The sequence below is a fragment of the Thermobia domestica genome, chromosome 11 (assembly GCF_964235325.1).
Source record: "Thermobia domestica chromosome 11, izTheDome1.hap1.1, whole genome shotgun sequence".
In the NCBI taxonomy this organism is placed as follows: Eukaryota; Metazoa; Arthropoda; class Insecta; order Zygentoma; family Lepismatidae; genus Thermobia; species Thermobia domestica.
The window spans coordinates 115,372,379-115,395,179 of record NC_137464.1 but is presented as its reverse complement, the minus strand read 5'-3'; the positions used below and the strand labels follow the sequence as shown (position 1 = coordinate 115,395,179).

The following is a 22,801-nucleotide window of genomic DNA, read 5'->3' as shown; positions in this document are numbered from 1 at the left end:
GGTATATCAACACACAAAGTTTTATATGGTATATGTTCCTTACAGGCACTAGATGTGGATCCCACGTGTTACGCGGCAAACATCTATTTGATGATCAAGCTCACTCCACATACTTCGAAGCATATCAGGCGTGATTAAGCTAATAACTTCTGTGTTTTGTTCCTTCAGAATTGCCATAGTTGGGGGTAGTAAATACGTACACTATGTCTTTAACATACCTCCACAGGAAGAAATCACATACAGTAAGATCCAGTGACCTAGAAGGCAACTGGAGAAACATGTGGTCATTACGTCCAGCACGATCAATCCATCTGTTTGGCAGGAGCTCAGTGAGGAACTTGCGATGCGCACGGACATTGCGATGCCAGTGCGGTGGTGCTTCATCTTGTTGAAAAAGAGTCACCAACCTCACTGAGTTGTGGCATCAACCAGTTCCGTAACATATCCAGGTAAGTTTCGCCAGACAGTTAGATCTTAAAAAGAAATCAATAAACTCTCCATTCTGATACGGCACAAAAACAGGGTTCCTACAGGTCAGGGAAATATCAGGGAAAATGGTGCAGGTTAGGAAATCTCAGGGAAAAGACTGGAAATCAGGGAAATTTTATAAAATATAGTTTTTCTAACTTTAATTGTACACCAGTTTCAGATTTTTATAGGAGGTAAATGGAATGTACGTATAAGCAGTTGATTACTATTTGTCTCTATAAAATAAATGTTCTCATATATAAATATTAACCGTTATTTATTCCTTATTTATATGCCAACGTTATCCACCACTTGGCATGCAAGTCAGGGAATTTCTTGCCAAAGGTCAGGGAAATAGATTTCTCCAGATTAGTAGGAACCCGGAAAAAACATTCAACTTGGGTGAATCACGATCCACCTCCTGCGTTGCGTGGGAATTCTCCGATCCCCATATTCGCACATTGTGTCTGTTGACCTTTCCATATAGGTGGAAGCTAGCTTGCTTCACTGAAGATGATCTTGGACATCAGGTTATCATCATTTTCGAGTAATTACTGAAGATCTGAACATAGCTGCAGTCGCTTATGATAGTCTTAAAGTTTCAACTTCCACATCAGTTGCACTTTATACGAATGAAAGTGCAAGCGTTTGCGTAACACTTTGCTAGCCGTGCTTCTTGGAATTTGTACTTCTCTGCGCATAGATTTCTTCGGGCTCCTTACAAAGGTTCCTCTCACGCGCTCAACAACTTGCTGCGGCACTGGTGGTCGGTCGGAATGCCCTTTTCGCTTTTCACAGATGCATTAATTCTTCTACGAAATCGTTGTACCACTTCAGAATTGACTTGTCCGAAGGTGGTTTGACATCAAATTTGCTCTGAACGCACGTTGCGGAAACACAACACTCTTTGTTGAGTGAAATTGCAAAACACCAGCTGTGTTGTTTGGCGAGCGCCATCTTGAATTTTGTTCCTGTAACGAAACAAGGAATGAATGTTAGAACCTGTAAGGAAGAAACAAAAGTGTTTTGAGTTATTGCATTTCTTGATACATTATTTACTAAGATATTGCAAAAAATTTTTTATAATCAGTCGAAATCACGGAGTGTTTTTGTGGACATCCTTTAGCTGTAGATGTGTATTATTTCGATTTTCGATCTCGAAAGTAACTGATACTTGTAACAACAGTTTATACCGTCATGGTAAGTAGGAGACAGGCATGGTTAGCCTTAACTTTGCTATATAAAATAAGGCTTATTTTAAATGTAACTAAAAATTAAGTATGAAGTGAATCCATGCAAATTTCTGTTGTAAGGTTTTATTGATTATTTTAAATTTCTGGGCTTACTAGCAGAAAGACTAGAAGACACACACATGACATTTTGCATTGTGAAGTCTGCATACTGATAAGTACAAGCAGCGAAATATATCCGTTGTAATATAAAATGCTTGAAGAGCAATTTTATCAATAAGCTTAAAAGATATTCACTTTTGCTCCTCCGACTGGTGATGGCTATTCTTATATACTGTGCATTGTTGAAGCGAGTGATTCTCCCTCTTCCTTCTCGCTAATTTCAACACCAAAGCTTGTTAGTAAGTCTATAATCTCCAACAAAACACACATTACGTCTGTGAAAATTTGAGTTGTTTAATAAATTTTTTCCGATAATATGTATAAGAAAATTGGGGAAAATATACTCTGATAATTGATCCTTCGCCATATATGGTCAGAATCGATTTTTTCGCGAGTTATAGAACTTTTTTTTTTTTTTAATTACGGGAGAGGGAGGGTATGAATGAGCCCTCATGTTTGACTGACTTCAAGCAGTAGAGATTATGTGCTCAATAAACACACATGCTATAATGTGTCAAAATAAATTTACAAAAGTTATCAGTAAAAAGATTTTTTTAATCGGCGCGCGCGGGGGAGAGACATAACGTCACTCTCTCGTTCGCGATTGATTTGAAATCCAAGTAGTGAAAATGGTCGTGAAGCCTTATATATATATATATATATATATATATATATATATATATATATATATATATATAAAGGATATTGAATGAAAATCTTCCGTTTTTACGAAAGATATCGTGGATAGTATTTTAATCTGGGGAGGGGGAATAATCCGTCCTCATAACGAGGTAGATCCACCGTTCATTCTTGAGTAATTTGCATTCTAAACAACTGGAATTGCGGAAAAACGTCTTAAGAAAATATACATAATACTGTATCAGAATCGAATAAATTTCATCAAAGTTACCGTTGATCTTTAAAAAAATAAATAAATAAATAAATAAAAGTGCATAGGAGATAAAGGAAGAAAAAAGTACGACATATTACACCAAAATTTAACATTTTAAACGAAGATTATCGTGAAACACTTTCCGGATTTCAGGAGGGAAGGTAATTTACCCCGTCAGTCTTGGCAGATTTTAACTCCAAGCTGTGAGAGTAATTACATTGCACTAAAGGAATTATACATTTCTTTTGGTCATAAACGAATAATTTTACGTAGTTCGTATTGCAAAATTGAATATATTCAAACTTTCAACATGGGGTAGGAGACCCTCCCATTCTTAAAGAATTGCAGCCTCAAACAATAATATTTCTGCGAGCTGTAGGAAGGCATATAACAAATTTCATAAAAATCCTGTAAGTTTTATGTGGTTTATACTAGAGAATTGTCTTCCATATGTATGTCCAAACTTCACAACATGGGATAGATTTTACCTAATTTTACGCCCTTGCTCGTGATGAATTGTTACCTCAAACAATACAGAAATATTACTGCAAGTTGAAGGAAGGGATATATCAGGTTTCATTAAAATCGAATTAGTTTTGCGAGAGTTTCGTGTTCTTGTAAAAGAGACAGATACACAAATGCCCGTCAAGTCAAATGGTAGAAGCTTCTAAACTCGCTCCAATTGAAGAAAAAAAAAAAGTGTTAAGCGTCAAATATTCGCTGACACCTGCAAGCATTGTTAAAATTAATGTCAGAAAAAGAATTTAGTAGAGATAAGGTATATGGAAATTACTTGCTGACACTCAAATAAAAACCCTATTACAGGGTGGGCGGGAATTAACTCATTGAAAATTGTTTAAACTTTTTAAAATACATAAACAATTTTCATAAAAGTAAAAGCATTTTGTTTCTCACAGTGGTAGAATTTATTACATTATATCTCATTTATGTCTTTACAAGTATCAGTGGCGGACCATGGCGCAACGTCTATCTTGCTTAAGCGGAATCAGTTGATATTCTGGTATGAAGTATGACAGTCCATGGTACAAGTACGGAGTTAGTTGCAAGTATGAAAGAACCTCGTGCCTCGGTAGATCCAAAGACAGTAAGAAATTGCCATTCGAAGCTAATGGACACAAGTTCTGAAGCAGATATTAGGAAACGAGGTAGCCAGGACGAAGGATAATGTTCAAGTGGTTCAGGACATTTTAATTCGAAGTCCTCAGAAATCATAAAGACAGGCATCTCGCGGAAATGGTTTAACCCGACATACAATCCGAACTGCTCCTAGGGAAGAGTTGAATTTTCGTTTATGGTAACCACATTACTGCCAAGAATTATTGCCAGAAAACTGTGATCATCTGTTGGAATATGGGGTGGTGATGCTTGCTTGGTATGAAGACTGGTCCGATTTTTTCGGTAAAATCGTGTGATCAAATGAAGCCATGTTTCATATTGAAGGATTTGTTAACCGGCAGAAGAGGATCCGAGGGTGGTTGTTGAAAAGAAGCCAACATCGCCTAAAGGTCACAGTGTGGTGCGGCATGACATCCACGAAAGTTGTGGATCCGTAGGGCATTCGGGATAACAATGAATGCAGAACGATACCTTGCTTCGCTTGAAGATTATTCATGGTATTGTATTCAAGTGGAACAATTACAAAGATCTAATCTTTATCCAAGATAAAGCCCCGCCTCATTTCGTACACCCTGTCTGTGCCTGGCTCAGTTATTTTCGAGGACGCTGTTTGGAACGTACTGGTCCACTTAAACAGCCAGCAATAAGTACTGATTTAATGTCCTGCAACTTCTTCCTCTGCGGAGGGGGGAGGAGGGGAAGCATCGCTGGAGTATCAGCTGAAATCTGTCGCAAACATTCTCAACCGTTTACTAAAACGTGAATAATAGTGATTTTTACGTGGAATTTTGGCAATGAATAATAATTCTACCATTGTAAGGTACAAATTGCTTTTTGTTTGATGAAAATTGTTTAAGTATTCAAAAAATTATCAATAATTTTCAATAGAGAGTTAATTCCCCACCACCTTTCCTTACCTTTTAGTCTTGACTGCTGACAACTTTCAGCGAAAATTCGACGTTTAATAAACATATTTAATTATTATTATTTCAGTTGGACATTACACAATTATGCAACGAGGCTAGGAGAGACGGTGATGATGAGATTGATGATGATCATGGAGTAACGAAAGTGGGAGGAAACAGGGGAACCCCGCCGAGAAAACCAATACATACAGTGTTTGTCCGCCACAAAGCCTACTTGGCGGGAGCTGGAATCTAACCAGGAACCGCGTAAGTGCTCGACCCCTGAGCCGCACGGCGCCTAATAACATTTTTAAACAATTATAATAATTTGGAGGAGCACAAATGTGTACCGTTCAAATTTTAGAACGAAGAAGGGATGGCCGAATCCGGAATTCGGAATGGGGTTTATCAAAATGTCTGGATCATTGTTTAAAACACTGACCAAATAGTAGTAATGAAGGATTGAGCTTCATGCACTGAGGCCCTTAATAGAAAACAATGAATATTGTATCCATTACCAAAAGTCATAGTGATATGTTTTGTGTAGAGACTTTTTGTGTGTGTGTGTGTGTGTGTGGTTAGTAGTTAAATCTGTAATTTACTTGTGAGAATTTCTATTAGAGAGAATTTTTTGTGATTTATGAATTTTTTTTTTTTTTTTTTTTTTTTTTTTTTTTTTTTTTTTTTTTTTTGGTATTTGGCTGGAAAGAAAACTGGCCATTCGTTTTAGGACTTGCAGCGAAGGAAACATTTCTTCTAACATTAAATGAATTTTTTTTTTAGTTTAAGAATCTCACGGTTATGGCCTTTAGGCTAAAGAAAGCGGTTGATTGAAATTATATTTTTTGTGCTCCCTCACCGAGAAGCAAACCTCGGAACCAGGGCACCAAAAGCACACACATTAGCCACTAGACCAGCAGGGGGCATTTATAATGTAGTTCCGAATGATCAGCTTTTTTGTTAGTTACGATGGGAACGTGTGATAATGGTACTAGGAAATGCATCAGAACAGTTTCTCGTTCTTCTTTTTTTACACGACTATGTGGTAAGAAAAGAAATTTTTTAGTCATAGTGGTACAGTAGGACCCAAGCCTAAAAATATCAATTCGCCATATGTTTGTCAAAATTTCGTTCCGGTGACACAGAGAACATTGCCAAATGAGCCCTATGGGCACGCCCCTCGATTGGAGACAAGTTAGGCATACACCACACCACTGTCATTCTTTGCCGTGCAATCGGTAAGATGAAGGATGCCGTATAAGTTGACATCGGCCAACGTAGATAGCCGTTTGGAGGTATGCAGTTCTCTTGTGTGTAAGGTATAACCCAGGAAAGTTTCCTATATCAATTTGTCACTTCAGACGAAAAATTTATCTGCTGTGACAATCGTAAGCGATCAGGATTATGGTTGTATCGTGATCAACGTCCAGGACGGTTTCCTGAACCACCTCTTCATCCACGGGCATAGCTTCTGGAAGGATTTATGGTGATGGAGATCTATCATGTCTTTCTCACGCGAGGTGAAACAGTAGTGCAGATCATTAAAGTGTTTGACTCCGTGAAATGCACCGCAAACTTGTTCGCAGGTATCCAGCACAGCTATGGTGTCATGTTGGACGAAAATGTTCGCCTTCATCTCGCTCACAGGAAGGTGCAGCTCTCCATAAGTTGCAGTATGAAAACCTTCCTCACCTACCATATTTCCCAATATTTTCCTCTCCTACTTCTCTCTGACTATCACATCTTCCAGCATGTCAGTCACTTCTGAAGGAAAGCCTTTCGTGATGATCATGCAGTGAAACGTGTGGTCGAAGACTTTTTCGGATCACAGATTCTAGATTTCTTTCGCCATGGGACCCAATAGTTGACTGCACTGTGCCAAGTGGGTGGTTGCAACTATTTTGTTTAACCAGGTGCTGTAGTTGGGGCGGAAATTTCGTTCACACCAACTTAATTTATATCATCATGAAGCTCGGAACTAAACACAGGATGTCTATCGGTCACGAAAGTAATGAAAAAGTCACGAAATCAGAAAACTGTCATGAAAGTCAAGAAATTTAGCTTTTGGGTCACGATTTCTTTTATCTGTTAATCTGGAAGTATAGACTGGAAAATTTTGTTCATTAAAACGTCAAAATTTACCACCAAAAATGTCTATGGTCGGCTTTAGACGCTATCAAATCGCAAGCAAAGCACGCCTCTTCTGCATGCATGAAAATTCCCCAAATTCGCTCTTAAGAATGTGACTAAATTATATGGTTTGGGAAAGAAAAGGTCACAAAAAAGTCACGAAATTTCAGTTTGGAATTTTAGTAGACACCCTGAAACAGAATGACACTTCTTTATCGCTGCATATGATTAAATCTCGCTTAATGTTATAATAGATACTGTGTAAAACCTGAATATAGTCTGGGTAAATACTCAACAGCTAGAATTAGCAACACAAAGAATGAAAAGGTGAATTACTGGACCGGGATCATTAGGATACCGTGCTGATGCGTTCCAATTGATTACGTTCCAATTTTTTAATCCTCAGCAAATGACAGAAACATATCTTGATGTTCACCACAATTGAAATACTGTCAGATATATAAAATACTTTCAGATGAGAAGCAGCAGCCACGTTGTGCCAGTTTTCAAAAACAAATGATTTGCAAAAATGTGGCAACTGCAAGGGAATAAAACTTAACGTGCCATGCAATAAAGCTTTGAGGGAGAATGATAGAAGCAAGATTGAGGGAAGAGACCAAAATAACAGACAACCAATTTGGTTTCATGCCAGGACGGTCGACAGTGGATGCAACTTAGGATTCTAATGGAAAATACAGAGAATGCCAGAAGCACTTCCATATGTTTACCATCGACCTAAAGGAAGTGTATGATAAAATGCCATAGGATCTTATTTGGTGGGCACTGAGAAAAGAAAGTGTGATCTGAACATCTGTATGATTCAAGATATGTATATTGGATGTAGAACAGGAGTGAGGAGCGTGTGTGGAATTACAGAAGAGTTCACAGTTAAAGTGGAGCTTCATCAGGGATCGAGTCATAGCTCATACCTTTTGCTGTTTTGATGGACAAGCTTATAAAGGATATCCAAGAGAGCGTGTTCGAATATGCTATTCGTGGACATCGTGATGGTGAGTGACACTAAATGAACACCGCAAGAGATATTATATACTTGAGAGGAGCACTGGAGAGAAAAGGGCTTAGAATAGTAAAATCAAGACAGAATATTTACATCGCTCATTCAGCAAATATGTACTCGAAAATACAAGAATACGACTGAAGGAAGAAGATATGGTAATGACGAAGAAATTCAGGTAATTGGGAGTAATACTGCAGGGCAGGAATAGAAGATGCGAACAGCAGAATTAGTAGTGGTTGGACAAAGTGGAAAGAAGCAGCAGGAGTAACGTATGGCCGTAGGGTATCAATATACCTTGAAGGAAAAGTTTACAAAACAGTAGTGAAACCTATCACATTATATGGAATGAAATGTAAGACGACGAAGAAGAGAGAGAGGAACAGAAGTTGCATGTTGCAAAGACGAACAAGCTGCAGTGAGTATGTGAAGTGACATGGAAGGACAAAATTTGATTTGATTTGAGTTTGAGTTTATCGTCCCGTTCAACAGCGAGGAAGGACAAAATTATGAAGGACCACTGAAGGTAGGACCAGTAGTAGAAAAACTGTAAGAAAGTAGATTTAGTGATTTCGGCATTTAAGAAGACCTCCGGAACGTAATCTCACCAAGTGGATGCTATAAAACTGAATGGAAAACAAGCGCGGAAGGTATTAATATACAAACGTTTCTAATGCAGGAACTCATGTGAATATCTTTTCTATTTCCAAAATGTGAAATAAAGAAATGAAATTTTCATGGAGCAAAAATTTGCACAAATTCACTTAATACTTTATTCCTCAGTTACTTTTTATTACAGGGCCTTAATATTTTGTCATTTTGCATAGAAGAACCAATACAAATACATATAAGAAATTGTGTCAGCATGGAAATTTGTTGCAGAGTTTAATAATTAGACACGGATTAAGTTTATAATAATTGAGTTCGTTATTATTTTACTTGTATTTTTATGCTGTACGTATTATTTTGCAGGGTCTGCTTCATTTTTTATCTCAGTACTACTTATAACATTGCTTCAGTTCAGGATCCAGCTGCAAATAGGGCCAATCGATTTTAAGTACGTTCATCTGTGGAAAGCTTTGGTGCTATCAAGCTTTGGAAAATTTCTTAAAATACCCGCACTTATCTGGGGAGAAATAGGAACGAATACACATTCATTAATAATAATATTATATGTCTTCATTTGCCAGATTCAAGCTTACTCAGGTGAGTTTATGTAATGGTGAATTCGTATACTTGAGCAGAAAGGGAAGATCAATGCCAGTTAGGAGAATCGTATGGGGCAAAATTTTGCGAGAGAGTTCATGTACGTGCTAAAATAAATGATTAGAAAGAGAATGCGAGACACCTTTAGATATGCTTACTATAGGACAGCTATGATAGGGAAAAAAAACTACCAATAAGTGTAACCACATGTTGAAATATTCCTTCATTTCGGACTAGTGTTGTTGTATGTCGCGCTTCAGCTTTCGCTGTGTCTTGTGCTTATCTGCACTAACTCACAAAGCCTTATTGTAAAGTTGCAGAATCTCTGTACTAAACACGCTTTCGTGCAAGACGTTCTTAGGAGATGCCGTCAGTTACAGCAACAAAACTGTGACGTCGTTGTCTGCTGGGTGCCGAAACAGGTCAGCATTCGGGGAAACGTGCCGACTTAGCAGCCAAGAACGCTGCATTGGCAATTGTTGCTCTGGTGCTCTCTTCCGTGCTCGGATCTCCATAGCTGTTTCGTCGAACAGATAAACTCTCACTGGCAAGCAGATTAAAATAAGGACAACGGAAACAAACTCCGTTCTGAGAAACTTATTTTGAGACACATCATCATGTTCAGGGTACCGAGATGAAGTGATCCTGGTTTGAGAGAAAACAGACTCACTTATCTTAACCATTCCTATTTAGCGCATGGTGCTAATCGTCCATATTGTGGAGGCTCTACTGTCTCACTGAATAACTGGCAAATTCTTTATAGTAGAATGTCGAAAGTATGTATACCTCAGAACCTTTAAAATTAAGTAATGTTGTTAGATGTTAGCGGTTAACCCTAGTTTTAGTAATCATCACATTTTTGAATTTACGAATGCAATTGCAGAGTTAACGTTTTCTGGTTCTAGATTTTTCGTATTTTTTATTTTGTAGAACTTACAGTGATGTGTCGGTCGTGAACGAGCTGTACCTTCTGAACATTTGCTTTAGATAAGGGGTACTTTGTTTGTTTGTTTGTTTGTTTTTGTGTGTGTGTGTATGTGTATGTATGTATATATATATATATATAAGTAAAGAGCTATGGTTTTGGGAAACGTGGATCTTGTATGTCGACCATCGAAGTGCTCTTTCACTTCTCACTCTTTTGATTCAGTTAGTTGCTGTTCTGGAGCGGTGGTTTCGGTAGTTCTCACTGAGCGGTTGTTCAGTCCAGTTCAGTAATTGCGTCGCGTTGGCGTATCTATGCTCTTGACATGAACAAAACAATAGTACAAAGTAAGTATTTGATACTTGAATGTAACAATTGGACTCACAATGATAAAACAGTGGAAGAGTGCACATACACCAGCGAAGAGAAGATTAACAGCGTTCATCATTCAAGGATTCATTACGTAATTATGTGTTTTAATCCTTACGGGGGGAATTACACAATCCTTAAAGGAGAATGACATGTTAAAATAAGCATAGAATTGAAACAAGTCCTTAATAATTGCCGTTATTTTTTTTATTGCCGTTATTTAATGGAATGTGGCTTCTTCCAGAGCGTAGAGCTTCTGAGATTTTCGAGTTTTTCTTTTTTCTTTTTTTTTTGTGTGTGTGTTTGTGTGTGTGTGTGTGTGCGTTGGTGAACCCGCCAATCTTTGTAGGTCGATCGGCTACAGAGCAGCACTCTGAGCAATTTTTGCAAAGCGAGCATTTTTTAGTGGTTGCTCGAAAAGTTTTTTACTTTTAACGCGTGCAGGACCATTATAGGGGTCCCCCCGCGAGTTCTTTGGACTCCGCTCGTTTATACGGATACAGCCGGTGTGTGTGTGTAAAGTGTGTGCTCAGACTGAAAAATGTCGTTTCTCGATCGGTGTGTATTCCGACGCAGTGCCATCTACGTGTGTATTCCAAGCAGGAACTAGAGCAATTCAAACTCCCAACGGCTGCGTTCACCATTGTTGCCAATCAAGTATTTGTTGAAACGTTAAAGAAAAATAGCAACTATAGCAAGGAATTTTTCACAGTGAGAACTCGGATATGAATATTACGTAAAAATAACCCTATGCCTAAAATGCTTTTTTTACTAGAGCTGAGGAGAGGGAGAGGGGAGGGAGACGTGTGTATATAAATATATATCTATATATATAAAATTGAAAATCACTATGTTTATGACTTTAAATCTGCTGAACCGCTTGATCGATCTCGATTAAATTTGTAACATGGATGAGGTTCAAGGCCGGGCTGGTTTTAGGCTATTCACTTGGATGGTAAAAGTGAGGGGGGAGGGGGAATGGGTATAAAAATAAATAAAACTTAATAACTCCCGAACCACTCAACCGATCTTGATCAAATTTTCAACATAGATGAGGTTTAGGCCTGGGATTGTTTCTATAATTTTAAATTGACTAAGCAACGTATGGGAGGAGAAAGAGGGGGAGGTATATAAAAATCAATTTATATAAGACTGAAAGTGACTATTTTTGTAACTTAATAAATCTTGAACTATCCGACCGATCTCATTCAGAGTTTCAACATACATGAGATTCGGATCTGGAAATATTTTTGTAATTTCACTTTAACTGTAGATTCTAGGGAAGGGGGTGGGGAGGGGGACTTGAATAAAAATTATTAAAACTAATAACTTTTGAACCACACAATCAATCTCGATCAAATTTTCAACATGTATGAGGGTCGGGCCTTGGGTGCTTTTTATCGTTTCACTATGACGAGCCAGTATAGAGGAGGGGGAGGGGGAAATATATGTAAAAAAAAATAAAAATGACTGTCTTTGTGACTTCATCACTCTTGAACCACCCGACCAATCTAAATCAAATTTTCAACATGCATAAGGTTCGGATCTGGAAACATTTTTGTAATTTCACTTTAACGGTAGATCCTAGGGAAGAGGGAAAGGAGGGGAACGTATGAATAAAAACTAATAAAACTAATAACTTTTGAACCACCCAACCAATCTCGATCAAATTTTCAACATGTATCAGGGTCAGACCTTGGGTGTTTTTTATCGTTTCACTATGACGAGCCACCATAGGGGAGAGGGAGGGGGAGATATATGTAAAAAATAAAAATGACTGCCTTTGTGACTTTATCACTCTTGAACCATCCGACCGATCTCAATCAAATTTTCAACATACATGAGTTTTCGGGCAGGGATTAAGGCTATTCACTTTGACGATGCAACGTAGGGGAGGGGGAAGGAGGAGAAATTTAAAAATGATCAAAATGTGACCAATATTAGTGTTGAATCCATAGTTTTCGGGATCGATGAGAGAAACAGTGACACTTCTGATGCTGTAACAATCCAAGTTCAGCCCTGATAGTTGAGGAGGGGGAAGTTGCAACGTAGGGGGGGAATAAACATTAAAAATGATCGGAAATGGCTAATATTAGTGTCGAATCCATAGTTTTAGGATTTGCTGAGATTAACAGTGACAATTTTGACGCCGTGTGCCGCAGCACGGTTGAAGGGAGGAGGAGTTGTATATAATAATGATTGAAAATGACCAATATTAGTGTCTAATCCATAGTTTTCGGGATCATTATGGTGAACAGAGACATTTCCGATCCGGTTTAAATCCAAAATCAGCTCCACAAGTTGAAGAAGGGGGAGAAAGAGATATATTAAAAATGGTCGAATATGTCCACTATCAATAGAATTTATAGTTTTCTGGGTCGCTTAGATGAGCAGTGATACTTTCGATCCCGTTTAAATTCAGATTCAAACCTTCAACTTGGTTGAGGGGGAGTAAAACGTTTAAAAATGGTCGAAAATGACAGATATTAGTGCTCAATCCACATTTTTGGGGTCGCTCAGATGGACAGTGATACTTCCGATGACATAGGCCGCAACAAGGGAGAGGGGGATATAATGATTCGAAATTAGTGTTGAATCTATAGTTTCTGGAATCGCCGAGATGAACAATGACACTTCGTATGGTGTTAATTCCAAATTCAGTCGCGCGTCTTCTGAGAGGGGGAGAGGGAAATAAAAAATAACCCATATTAGTGTCGAATCCATAGTTTCCTGGGTCACTGAGATGACCGGTAACACATCCAATGCCGTGCCGCACAACATGAAAGAAGAGGAGGGAGATATATATATATAAATGTTCAAAATTATCCGACACTAGTGTCTGATCCGTAGTTTTTAGGGTCGCTGAGATGAAGAATGACACTTCCGATCCCGTTTGAAACCAAACTCAGCCCCGTAGCTTGGGAGATAATGAAATGATCGAAAATGATTAATATTAGCGTCGAATACGTGGTATTCGGGATCGCCGAGGTGATCAATAATCTTTCCGATGCCGTTTAATTCGATGCCATTAAAAACGAAAACAGCATATTTCACGGGTACAGAACACATGAGACACGGAATTGTGCATTTAAATTTTCATTTCACCCAGCGAAGCGGGTATATACTAGTAAAACCTCATAACTTTGGAATCACCAAACCGATCTCATTCAAATTTTCAACATGGATGAAGTTCGGACCTGGGATGACTTTTATCATTTTAGTTTGACGGTCAAATGTAGGGAGGGGAAGAGGGTGTATCAGACCACCAGTCTTAGACATTTTTCTCAGCTTCTAGTGCACGTAGACGCTGGAAACAAAAAAATGAATGACCAAATGGTACATGAAGAATCAAATGGTGATACTTCCATATCCAGTGGCGTAGCGGGAATACACCAAGGAGGTCAACACCAAAATTTTTAATGGAAAATGGTATCAATTTCGATTTTTTAGAAGTAATATTGAAAAAGAATTAACTTTTACGGGAAACACTTTTCGTTAAATTCTATGGTTTCGGATCTACGTCTATTATTTGTTGTATTGCTACTATCAGACAACACGGTAAACTCATTTTTCTGTTCATAGTGCACGGAGACACTTCAAACAGAAAATGAATGACTAAATCGTATCTGAAGAATAAAATGGTGATACTCCCATATCCAGTGGCATAGCGGGAATGCATCAAAGGGATTAACTCCAAAATTTTTAATGGAAACTGGTATCAATTTCTACTTCTTTGAAAGTATTACTGATAAAGAAACAACTTTTACGGGAAACACTTTTCGTCATATTCTACGGTTTGGTATCTACTTATGTTATTTGTTGAATTGCCACTTCAGACCAATTGCCATCTCAGTCATTTTCCTCTGTTCGTAGTACATGCAGACACTTCAAACAACAACAAAAAACTGAATGACCAAATCGTACGTGAAGAATCAACGGTGATGCTTCTATATCAATTGGCGTAGCGGGGATACATCCACGGTGGTCAACTCCAAAATTTCAAATGGAAATTGGTATCAATTTAGATTTCTTTGGAAGGATTATTGAAATAGAAACAACTTTAACGGGAAACACTTATCGTTAAATTCTGCGGTTTGGGATCTACGTCTGTTATTTGAAGTTGAATTGCTACTATCAGTCCACCGGCACAGGCATTTTTCTCTGTTCGTAGTGCACGTAGACACTTAAAAAAAAGGATTCAAACTGGACGAGTAGTTTGCGTTGTGTATGCTGACATCTCCATTACTCTTGAAGGTTGCTACATCCGTCCACAGAATGTCCCGGTGGAAACATGGGTTTCCTGGCACTCATCCACTGACAAAACTAGACGGATATGTAAATCTTATTCTCGGAGTTCCTGATTCAGATGAACATGGTCAAAATGGAGCACGTTGTTGAGCAGAATCCTCCAAACCGTCATGTTGCTTATCGCAGCATCCCTGGCGAATCGTGTTTTCGACATTTGGGGAACCACATGGACTGCAGCAAGGATGCCGGGAGACCGTTTATCCTAAACACGGCGCCTGATCTGCTGACGTCTTTTGTGTTGAGAAGGGACATGCCCAGTCCTCTGCACACCAAGTGCAAGACTAAACGTTTTCCTCGACTGCCCAGCACGATTGAGAAACCGTTGATCATATAGCCGCGCAGCCTCGCAAGGTAATGATTTTATTTCATATCCCTTTAACCGCTGTTTTATGTGGTATTAATTGAACATCATGAAGTAAATATTCGAAAGACCAGATGAAAATGTGGGATCCGGTTTCCAATAGCACTGTTCGTCTGCGTAATTTAGTGACTATTTATAGGCTTTGTTCTGTCATTAGAATTGCTTGATCTTTGAATCCTGAACAACGCTTGGCCCTATTCGCTTTTTGGACGTTTAAAATAGGTAGAATCACAGTACCTACGCTTTCTGCATATTGCGAGGTCCAGTATTTGATCTTCTGTTGTGGATTTTGTTGGAGGTTTCGTGGTGTCCCCTGTTTTCCTCTATACTCACCCCGTTCTAATAGTTTTTTTTGTTTCGTCACTTATTCCCTTAAATGCTCTTTCTATTTTGGTTATACAAACTGGTTTCTGCAACTATTAAATAGGGCTCTGCCATTTTATTGGTCAGGGAAGAAAAATAGTTTTAAACAGGAATTTTCTGCTGGTGTGGAGATTCTAGGACGTTGAGGTTGGACTTCTGATCTTTCTCTAGTTGTGGTGGTGACATTGAAGTATGTAATGGCGGAGCAGGAGGATTATATTGAAAAAATAGGATTTTGTCTAGGTACTACAAATTTCACATTAATTTTATCCTGTAATGATGCAAGAGACTGAGGTAGTACATTTATGTATATACAAATACAGTGCGCCAATATATAACGAATTGAGTTATTTTGCAATAGAGAAATGAAATCTACACCGAAAGCAAATATGTCTATGAGCTTCTTCGTGGCTAAGCGGTTATCGTGCTCGCCTTTGGAGTGGGTGACCCGGGTTCGATTCTCGGCGGGAGCTCATGTTGTTCGGATTCGACGTTAATCAGTAGGTTCCGTTTCATATAGCTTCGCTGCTTAAAGGGATGTTAAACTCAAAATCAACTTAACTGAAAGTATATGTCTATCAAGTGGCTAGCGCAAATGTCAGTAGTTGATCAGTAACAGAGTTACACATTAATATTATTATTATTACTCTTACTATAATAATAATAATAATAATTAATGAATAGAATGTTGCAATTAGGTTTTGTTACCTGAAGTTGGGACGTCAACTACGAAATCTCATAGATAGTTATATAATGCTTATATGAATCATTTAGTAGCATTTGAGTTTCGCAATAGTTCGTAAGGGCAGTGAGTCTTTGAAGCAAGCCGGTAGGACAGAAAGCCGAGAGAACAATGGTGCACATGTAGAAGCCAGGGATCAAGTTTTGTTGGTCACTAATTTTGGATTCCAATGATCTCGCTATTCTCTCATTAAATTAACAGTTGAATCCCATGGGAGCAAATATATGGAATTCATGGAGAGATCGAAGTAAAAAAAATCTGTAAGAACTGTAAATATGTGAAGACAGACGAATAAAAAAAAGTTGTCAAAAAAGTGAAGGCACAGATTATTGCTAATCATTCGCGTTAAAATTGAAAACATTGCGTATTAGCATAAGCCATTGTTCGTTTCATAGTTACTACGGATAAAATAGTAAAATAGATAAATTGATTCGATTAGACATATATATTATAATATTCCAGAGCAACAGAAACTTTAAGTGATACAAGATTACGACGTTCAATAGTATATTAGTCATAGTATATGAACTAATAGTATATTAGTTCAATAGTATAATAGTATATTTGTGTGTTGTTGCTAAGTGTTAGTGCAAGTAACATGATAATGTCTTAACATTTTAAAATCCCTCCCCTGTCAATTTTAAACTTACTGCCTGTTTCGTTTTAGTGTTTTATATTCTATCTTGTTTTCCAGTATTCTTGCCGTTTAGTACTTCATTTTCGACGTTATAACAAAAATATTAAATTCGATGGTAAGAATAGTTGAGTGAAGTTGATTTTTCGTTTAACGTCCCTATCAGCAGCGAGGCTATATGAGACGGGACCTACTGATTAAAATGGAATCCGAATTACATGAGCTCCCGCCGGGAACCCGGGTCTCCCACTTGGTATGAATAATGTATCTTGTTTCGGTGTTTCTTGTAGGCATACAATATTGTTCTCCCGCTGGCTTTGTAGCTGGCACGTGCCTCTTTGGTCACATTGTCTCATGGAAGCAATTATAAAATCTGAACTATTATAATGGTTCGGATTCCACCTTGAACTATAGGTCTCCGTCTCATACAGCCTCGGTGCAAAAAGAAACAATAACCTTCATCAAACACACAAACAGATGTAACCCTACTTTAGTCTCGCCATTCCATTTCAAAATGAAATAAAATCTTACAGTTTAACATCCCACGATTATGACCGTTAGGTTAAGGGAGACGATGACTAAGGCAAGTGAACGGTGATGGAATAATTAGTGGAATGAGAATGTGGAAGGAAATGGGAGTACTCCGAGAAAACCCATGGAAACGATGTTGTCCACCACAAACAAACTTTTCCGGGGGATGGAATCAATGTGCTATTCCATTCGAAATGAAATGAAATTTCTAGTTTTACATCCCTTGGTTATACTCTATAGCTTATAATAGACGTGTGATTAATGAGAGTGAATGATCATGAAATAATTGGTGGAAGGGAAATGTGGAAGGAAATTGGAGGACCCAAGAAAGTCAACAGCATTAATCCATGTGTTTCATTTGTTACAAAGTTAACTAGTGTTTAAAGGAATTGCTCTAATTGCATTGCTCAAATTTACTCACTGAACTCGCATTTCACACATTTTACACACAATATCTTTGTTTGTTTGTTAGTGTCTTCGTTTGTTACATTTACTCGTTTTGCAAATGCCCAGTTGGTTTGGGTGCTCACTTGTACGTAACCAGTCATGGTCGAGATACTGCATTCTGGTGCTTCTGGAAATGTAGCTTTATCGATGACGCAACTTTTGGGAGCGTATCATGAAAATAGCTCCATTAATAAAGCAGATATGAGTGCATACTCGGTTTTCCTATGGCCCAGCTCGCATACGCCTTTTGTAGGGTAGACAAACAGTGTGTGTGTGTGTGTGTGTGTGTGTGTGTGTGTGTGTGTGTGTGTGTGTGTGTGTGTGTGTATGTGTGTGTGTGTGTGTGTGTGTGTGTGTGTGTGTTAGATGCTAAAACAAAATTCAGATCACTATGTGAATATCCAAATTACATTTCTAAAACTCAGATTAAACCTTGGATAAAGCAGATGATGTCATCCTGAAACAACGAAGTAAGACAGGCATTTTTACCTGGATTTATATAAATATTGCTATATTATTGTAACCGGCCAGTTATAAACTTTTTATTTGTGTTGTACTTTGGTTCTAAATTCAACTCTTAAAGATGAATAAAACAGGAAAAGATTCCTTTACCTAAATACAGATTAAAACTCTATAATAAAATGTTAAGAATTATGTAATTTGTCTGCGAATTCGTTTTATGTGCTGAAGACAGTTTGACTTACATAATGAACTTCCTCATTGAATTATTCTGACAGTTTTTACATGTGGAACAACCCTGGCCATATGGTACAAAAGGTACAGCATTGTAATTTAAATTACTGTTATGCCCCTGTGGTTGTACTGGCTGATAATACACAGGATACTGTTGTGGTGGTCCGTTCCATTGATTCCAACCCTGCCTATTATTGTAATTATTTTGATAACGTCTTTTACCACGACCTCTATTCTGATTAAAATTACCTCTATTCTGAGAACAGTTCCCTTTATTCTGATTAAAATTTCCTCTGTTATTCGAATTTCTACCATTATTCGAGTTCTGACCATTTTGCTTATTTTGGCCTCTAAAATTCTTTTGCTTTCCACCTCGAAAATTTTGAGACGAATTATTTTCTTTCTCTGTATTGTTTACTGTTTGTGCCTGACTAATCATTGTTAGTTTTAACTCTTCTAGTGTTTTTTCTATTCGCGCCATTTGCGTACTAGATGATGGTTCTACCTTCATTTCTTTATTTTCTACTGAGTCTTTTTGACTACTCTGAGACTTCTTTGATTCCTTAGCTATCACTACTTTATCATCATCTGTATCACTATCTGATGAATCTCCTATTCGAACTGGTTTCTTAATTCTAGTTAATTCCTGTACCGAAACTGACTCTTTTTTCTCTTTTCCCTTTTCACGCTTCTTCCTTCTTTCTATTTTACATTTATTTTTCTCTACCTTTAACAAATCTTCTATAAACTCATCAATAGTGTCGTATGTCTTTATTCCTACTTTGTCTATATAGTAAGGTAGCAACCCTGATGCTATTAACCCTATCTTCTTCGTATCGTCCATGTCTTTATCAAATTTCTCTATAAGGGCTAACATGTCATATACAAAATTTATTATAGGCTCTCCTTCCTTCTGCAACCTATCCCTAATTCTTTCTTCAATGTCTAATGCAAAATTTGAATTTCGAAATTCTTCTATTAACTCCTTTTTCAAGTTATTGTACTGTGCATTGTCAACATCCTTCCTGTCTAGGAATATTTTTATCCATTGCCTACACTGACCTTTGAAAACAGCTGGCAATAACAATTTCTTCTTATTATCATCATAACCATTAATTTGGCATGCGTCGTCAAATTCCTCAAAGAATGCAACTATGTCATTTCCTGACTTTATATCAAAACGCGGTAGCTTGCATAAATCTGCTTGTATGTTTACCGTTACTGGATTAGCCTGCATGTTTGAGTGACCTTGATCGCTACTAATATTGCCAGAATTGTTCGTACTTCTAAACGTTAATCGTGTATCAGATACCTGAGTAATTACGTATTTTCTCTGTCTAGGAGGAGTAACACACTGAAGAATCTGATCTAATGTACTGTCTAATTCGTCTATTGCTTCATTTTGTTTCCTTATAACTTGTGTAAAAGACATACCATTCACCTAAGAACATTAATAAAATAAGAACCTTGAACCTATAAACCTGTATACCTAAAATACGAGTCAATCCCTTATACCATTTTAACATTATAATAATCACCTACATGTTAAAATAACCTACACCCACATGTTAAAGTAATAATCACCTACATGTTATAAATTAAACCTATATTATTGTTTCATTATTAAAGATTGAAATTCATTTCACTTTTTTTTTTTTTTTTTTTTTTTTTTTTTTTTTAAGATCTTACAATAACCTAGGATCTTTGAAAAAGGCTTAAGCCTAACGCGTCTTCCACCATGTGGTTATGCTTAAGCCTTTTTCAAAGATCCTAGGTTATTGTAAGATCTTAAAAAAAAAAAAAAAAAAGTGAAATGAATTTCAATCTTTACGTATATTCAATACACGTATATTTGTTACTATTAATAGTACTCCATATTTTAGCATTTGCTGCAAATTAATTATTAATGAAGTGGCTTGCTTTTTTTTCTTCAACTCTAAATTATATAATATACTTACTAACTTAAATTGGAATTCATTGTTGCATGTAAGAGATTATTACTACATAAAATTTTTAGACGCTCTTTCAATGACAACTCATTCATACCCTATTATACATTCTTGCCAGTCTAGTATTTTGTTGTTTATAACTTTATTTCTTGAAGTGAGGGTTACTGGAAAAGTTCCTGCAATCAGTATGAAAAAAGACGTGTGACATTCTGGAAATAGCTTAATAGCTTTATTGTCTTCCTTTAAAGATCGATACACTTTTGCATACGATCAAACTAATTTTGAAAGCATTTTCTCCACTCTGAGGCTGCTACCTCAGAAATAGCTTTTCGAAATGCATCAAGAACTGCTTCAGTCGACACAAATTGCTCACCACTTTTTTTTTTAATAATAATAATAATAATAAGAAGAAGAAGAAGAAGAAGAAGAAGAAGTCCTTGGGCGATAAATCAACAGTTTAGTACGCTGGTAGGAACTGGCATTGTTGTTGTGAATAATGATGCGACGATTTAGATTTGTTTGACCCAATTCATTGATGTCGTCTGGCAAACTAATTGTTGTATACCCTCAGCATTTACAGTCTTTCGATCTTCTAAAGCTATGGTTTCCACATGTCCAGTATAACTGAGGAAACAAGTATTTCCTTGACACCATTTCTCGAACGAACAACTTCTGTTGGTTTCGGCTCCCTTTGATACACCCAAACAGTGAATTGCTACCAGTTTGGGATTCATATGAATAGATCCAAGTTTCATTCCTTATGCCGATGTAGTACACGAAATTTATCTTACCTCAGGTTGAATTTTAAGTGGATTTCTTTACACCAATTGGCACGAGCTTATTTTTAAGCGTTGATCTAGTTGTCGGATCCAACGGCTTGAAATTTTCCGTACGTTCAGGTGAACATTCAAGATCGTGTGCATTGCTTTCATGTCAATATTCAAGGAAGCCTGAATTTTATGATATGTCACATGCCGATCTCTCTCAAACATTTGACACACAACATCAACATTACTGGCAGTGACAGGCGGGGATGGTTCACAAAATTTATCACTAAGAAATTTGCAACAATATTGGAATTCGGAAAACCAATTGCACGCAGTCCTATTGGATGGTGCTTCAATCACAAAAGCCAAATAAACTGCTCGATGCATTGTTTTGGCGTTTAAACTACACATTTGAAATCTCAGAAAATCGTAGCCCGAAAGTGTTCATGAAGAATTTCTGTTTCTCACACGAAACTACTCCAAATTGCTGCGAAAAGTAAATAAATGTAAACATACAAACGTCTGTTCCTTCTAATTATTTAATAGCGGAACGCTAGCACAAGTTTTAGTAGTAGTCTGCAGACACTTTTCCAGCAGCCTCTTAGATCAAAAAACGATAAAGGGATTCTGATACAAGTTAAGGATGTTTATCACTTACTTATTTTTCCCACGTGAAAACAAAGAATGGAACTCAAAATCAAATGAAATTGAAAGAAAACAAGTGCTGTAGGTGAATGTTGACAGTTTTGTAATCACTAGTTATTTTGGTGACCTTTAGAGACCAATTTAGTCATAGTTTTTTTTTTTTACGATCGTAATTCTTTGTATGTAACGGTAACAACTCACTTCGACGAAAAAACAGTATGAGGTGGATGAATATATTATCTTTTTGACGTTTATACATGTTTTAAAATAACGTTAAACTTTACGGCTTTGTGTTTTACAGGGACATAAAAATAAAATAATTACTTTTTCAAAATAGATAACAAATACAAAGAAAATATAAAAATCACTTTGTCTTACTCTTTCCAGTTGCATGTGGAACATCAAGGATTGTTGCAGGAGCAGTTATTCTACAAGCACTTATTATACAGTTCGTTATTGAACAGTACATCTTCTAATTGTCAGATACTATATATAGTTACTAGTAGGCGTAATATGTACTAAGTGTAAATTTTGTAATTCTGAATGGTGTATGAACAGTTAAAACTGTATGTCTGTTATTGCTTTAGAAGAATAAAAAATCCTGAATTGATAGAACTTGATTGTATTTGTACGCTTACCGTAAAAAGCATTTTTCATTTCTAAGGGCGATTTAGTAGTGTGATTCACGAGGTGCAGTGTCATTTCAGGATTTTCTGCTGCTGCTCAGTAGTGGCTCTTGAATTCAACGAGGAAGTAAGTCATATCAGTACAGATTAAAATTTGATCGCGTCATGCTAAGGAAAAATAAACCTCTGTATTAATTATTCTTTCCTTCATTCGATCAGATACTTCTTTTACTTGACTCTTCGATCAGAAATTTTATGCACCATTTTTTTCTCGGTGGAGAGCAAGGCTAATTCTCAAAGTTTTTTACTGTTGATGGTACTTGTGAAAAATACTTT

At 37.1% G+C, this 22,801-nt stretch overlaps 1 protein-coding gene across 2 annotated transcripts in view; it reads left to right on the top strand.

Annotated features, from left to right (window-relative positions):
- Arv1 (ACAT-related protein required for viability 1) overlaps positions 1–22,454 on the top strand; it is a 43,542-nt gene extending 21,088 nt beyond the window's left edge. Inside the window, exons 4-5 of one of the 2 annotated variants that reach the window (XM_081731010.1) lie at positions 8,872–9,105; positions 22,227–22,454. In XM_081731010.1, the coding sequence (XP_081587136.1) occupies positions 8,872–9,105; positions 22,227–22,315 (323 nt within the window). In that variant the 3' untranslated portion in view covers positions 22,316–22,454. The remainder of the gene's footprint in view (positions 1–8,871; positions 9,106–22,226) is intronic. The other variant, XM_081731011.1, reaches the window with a different exon arrangement.
- Positions 22,455–22,801: the final 347 nt, after the last annotated feature.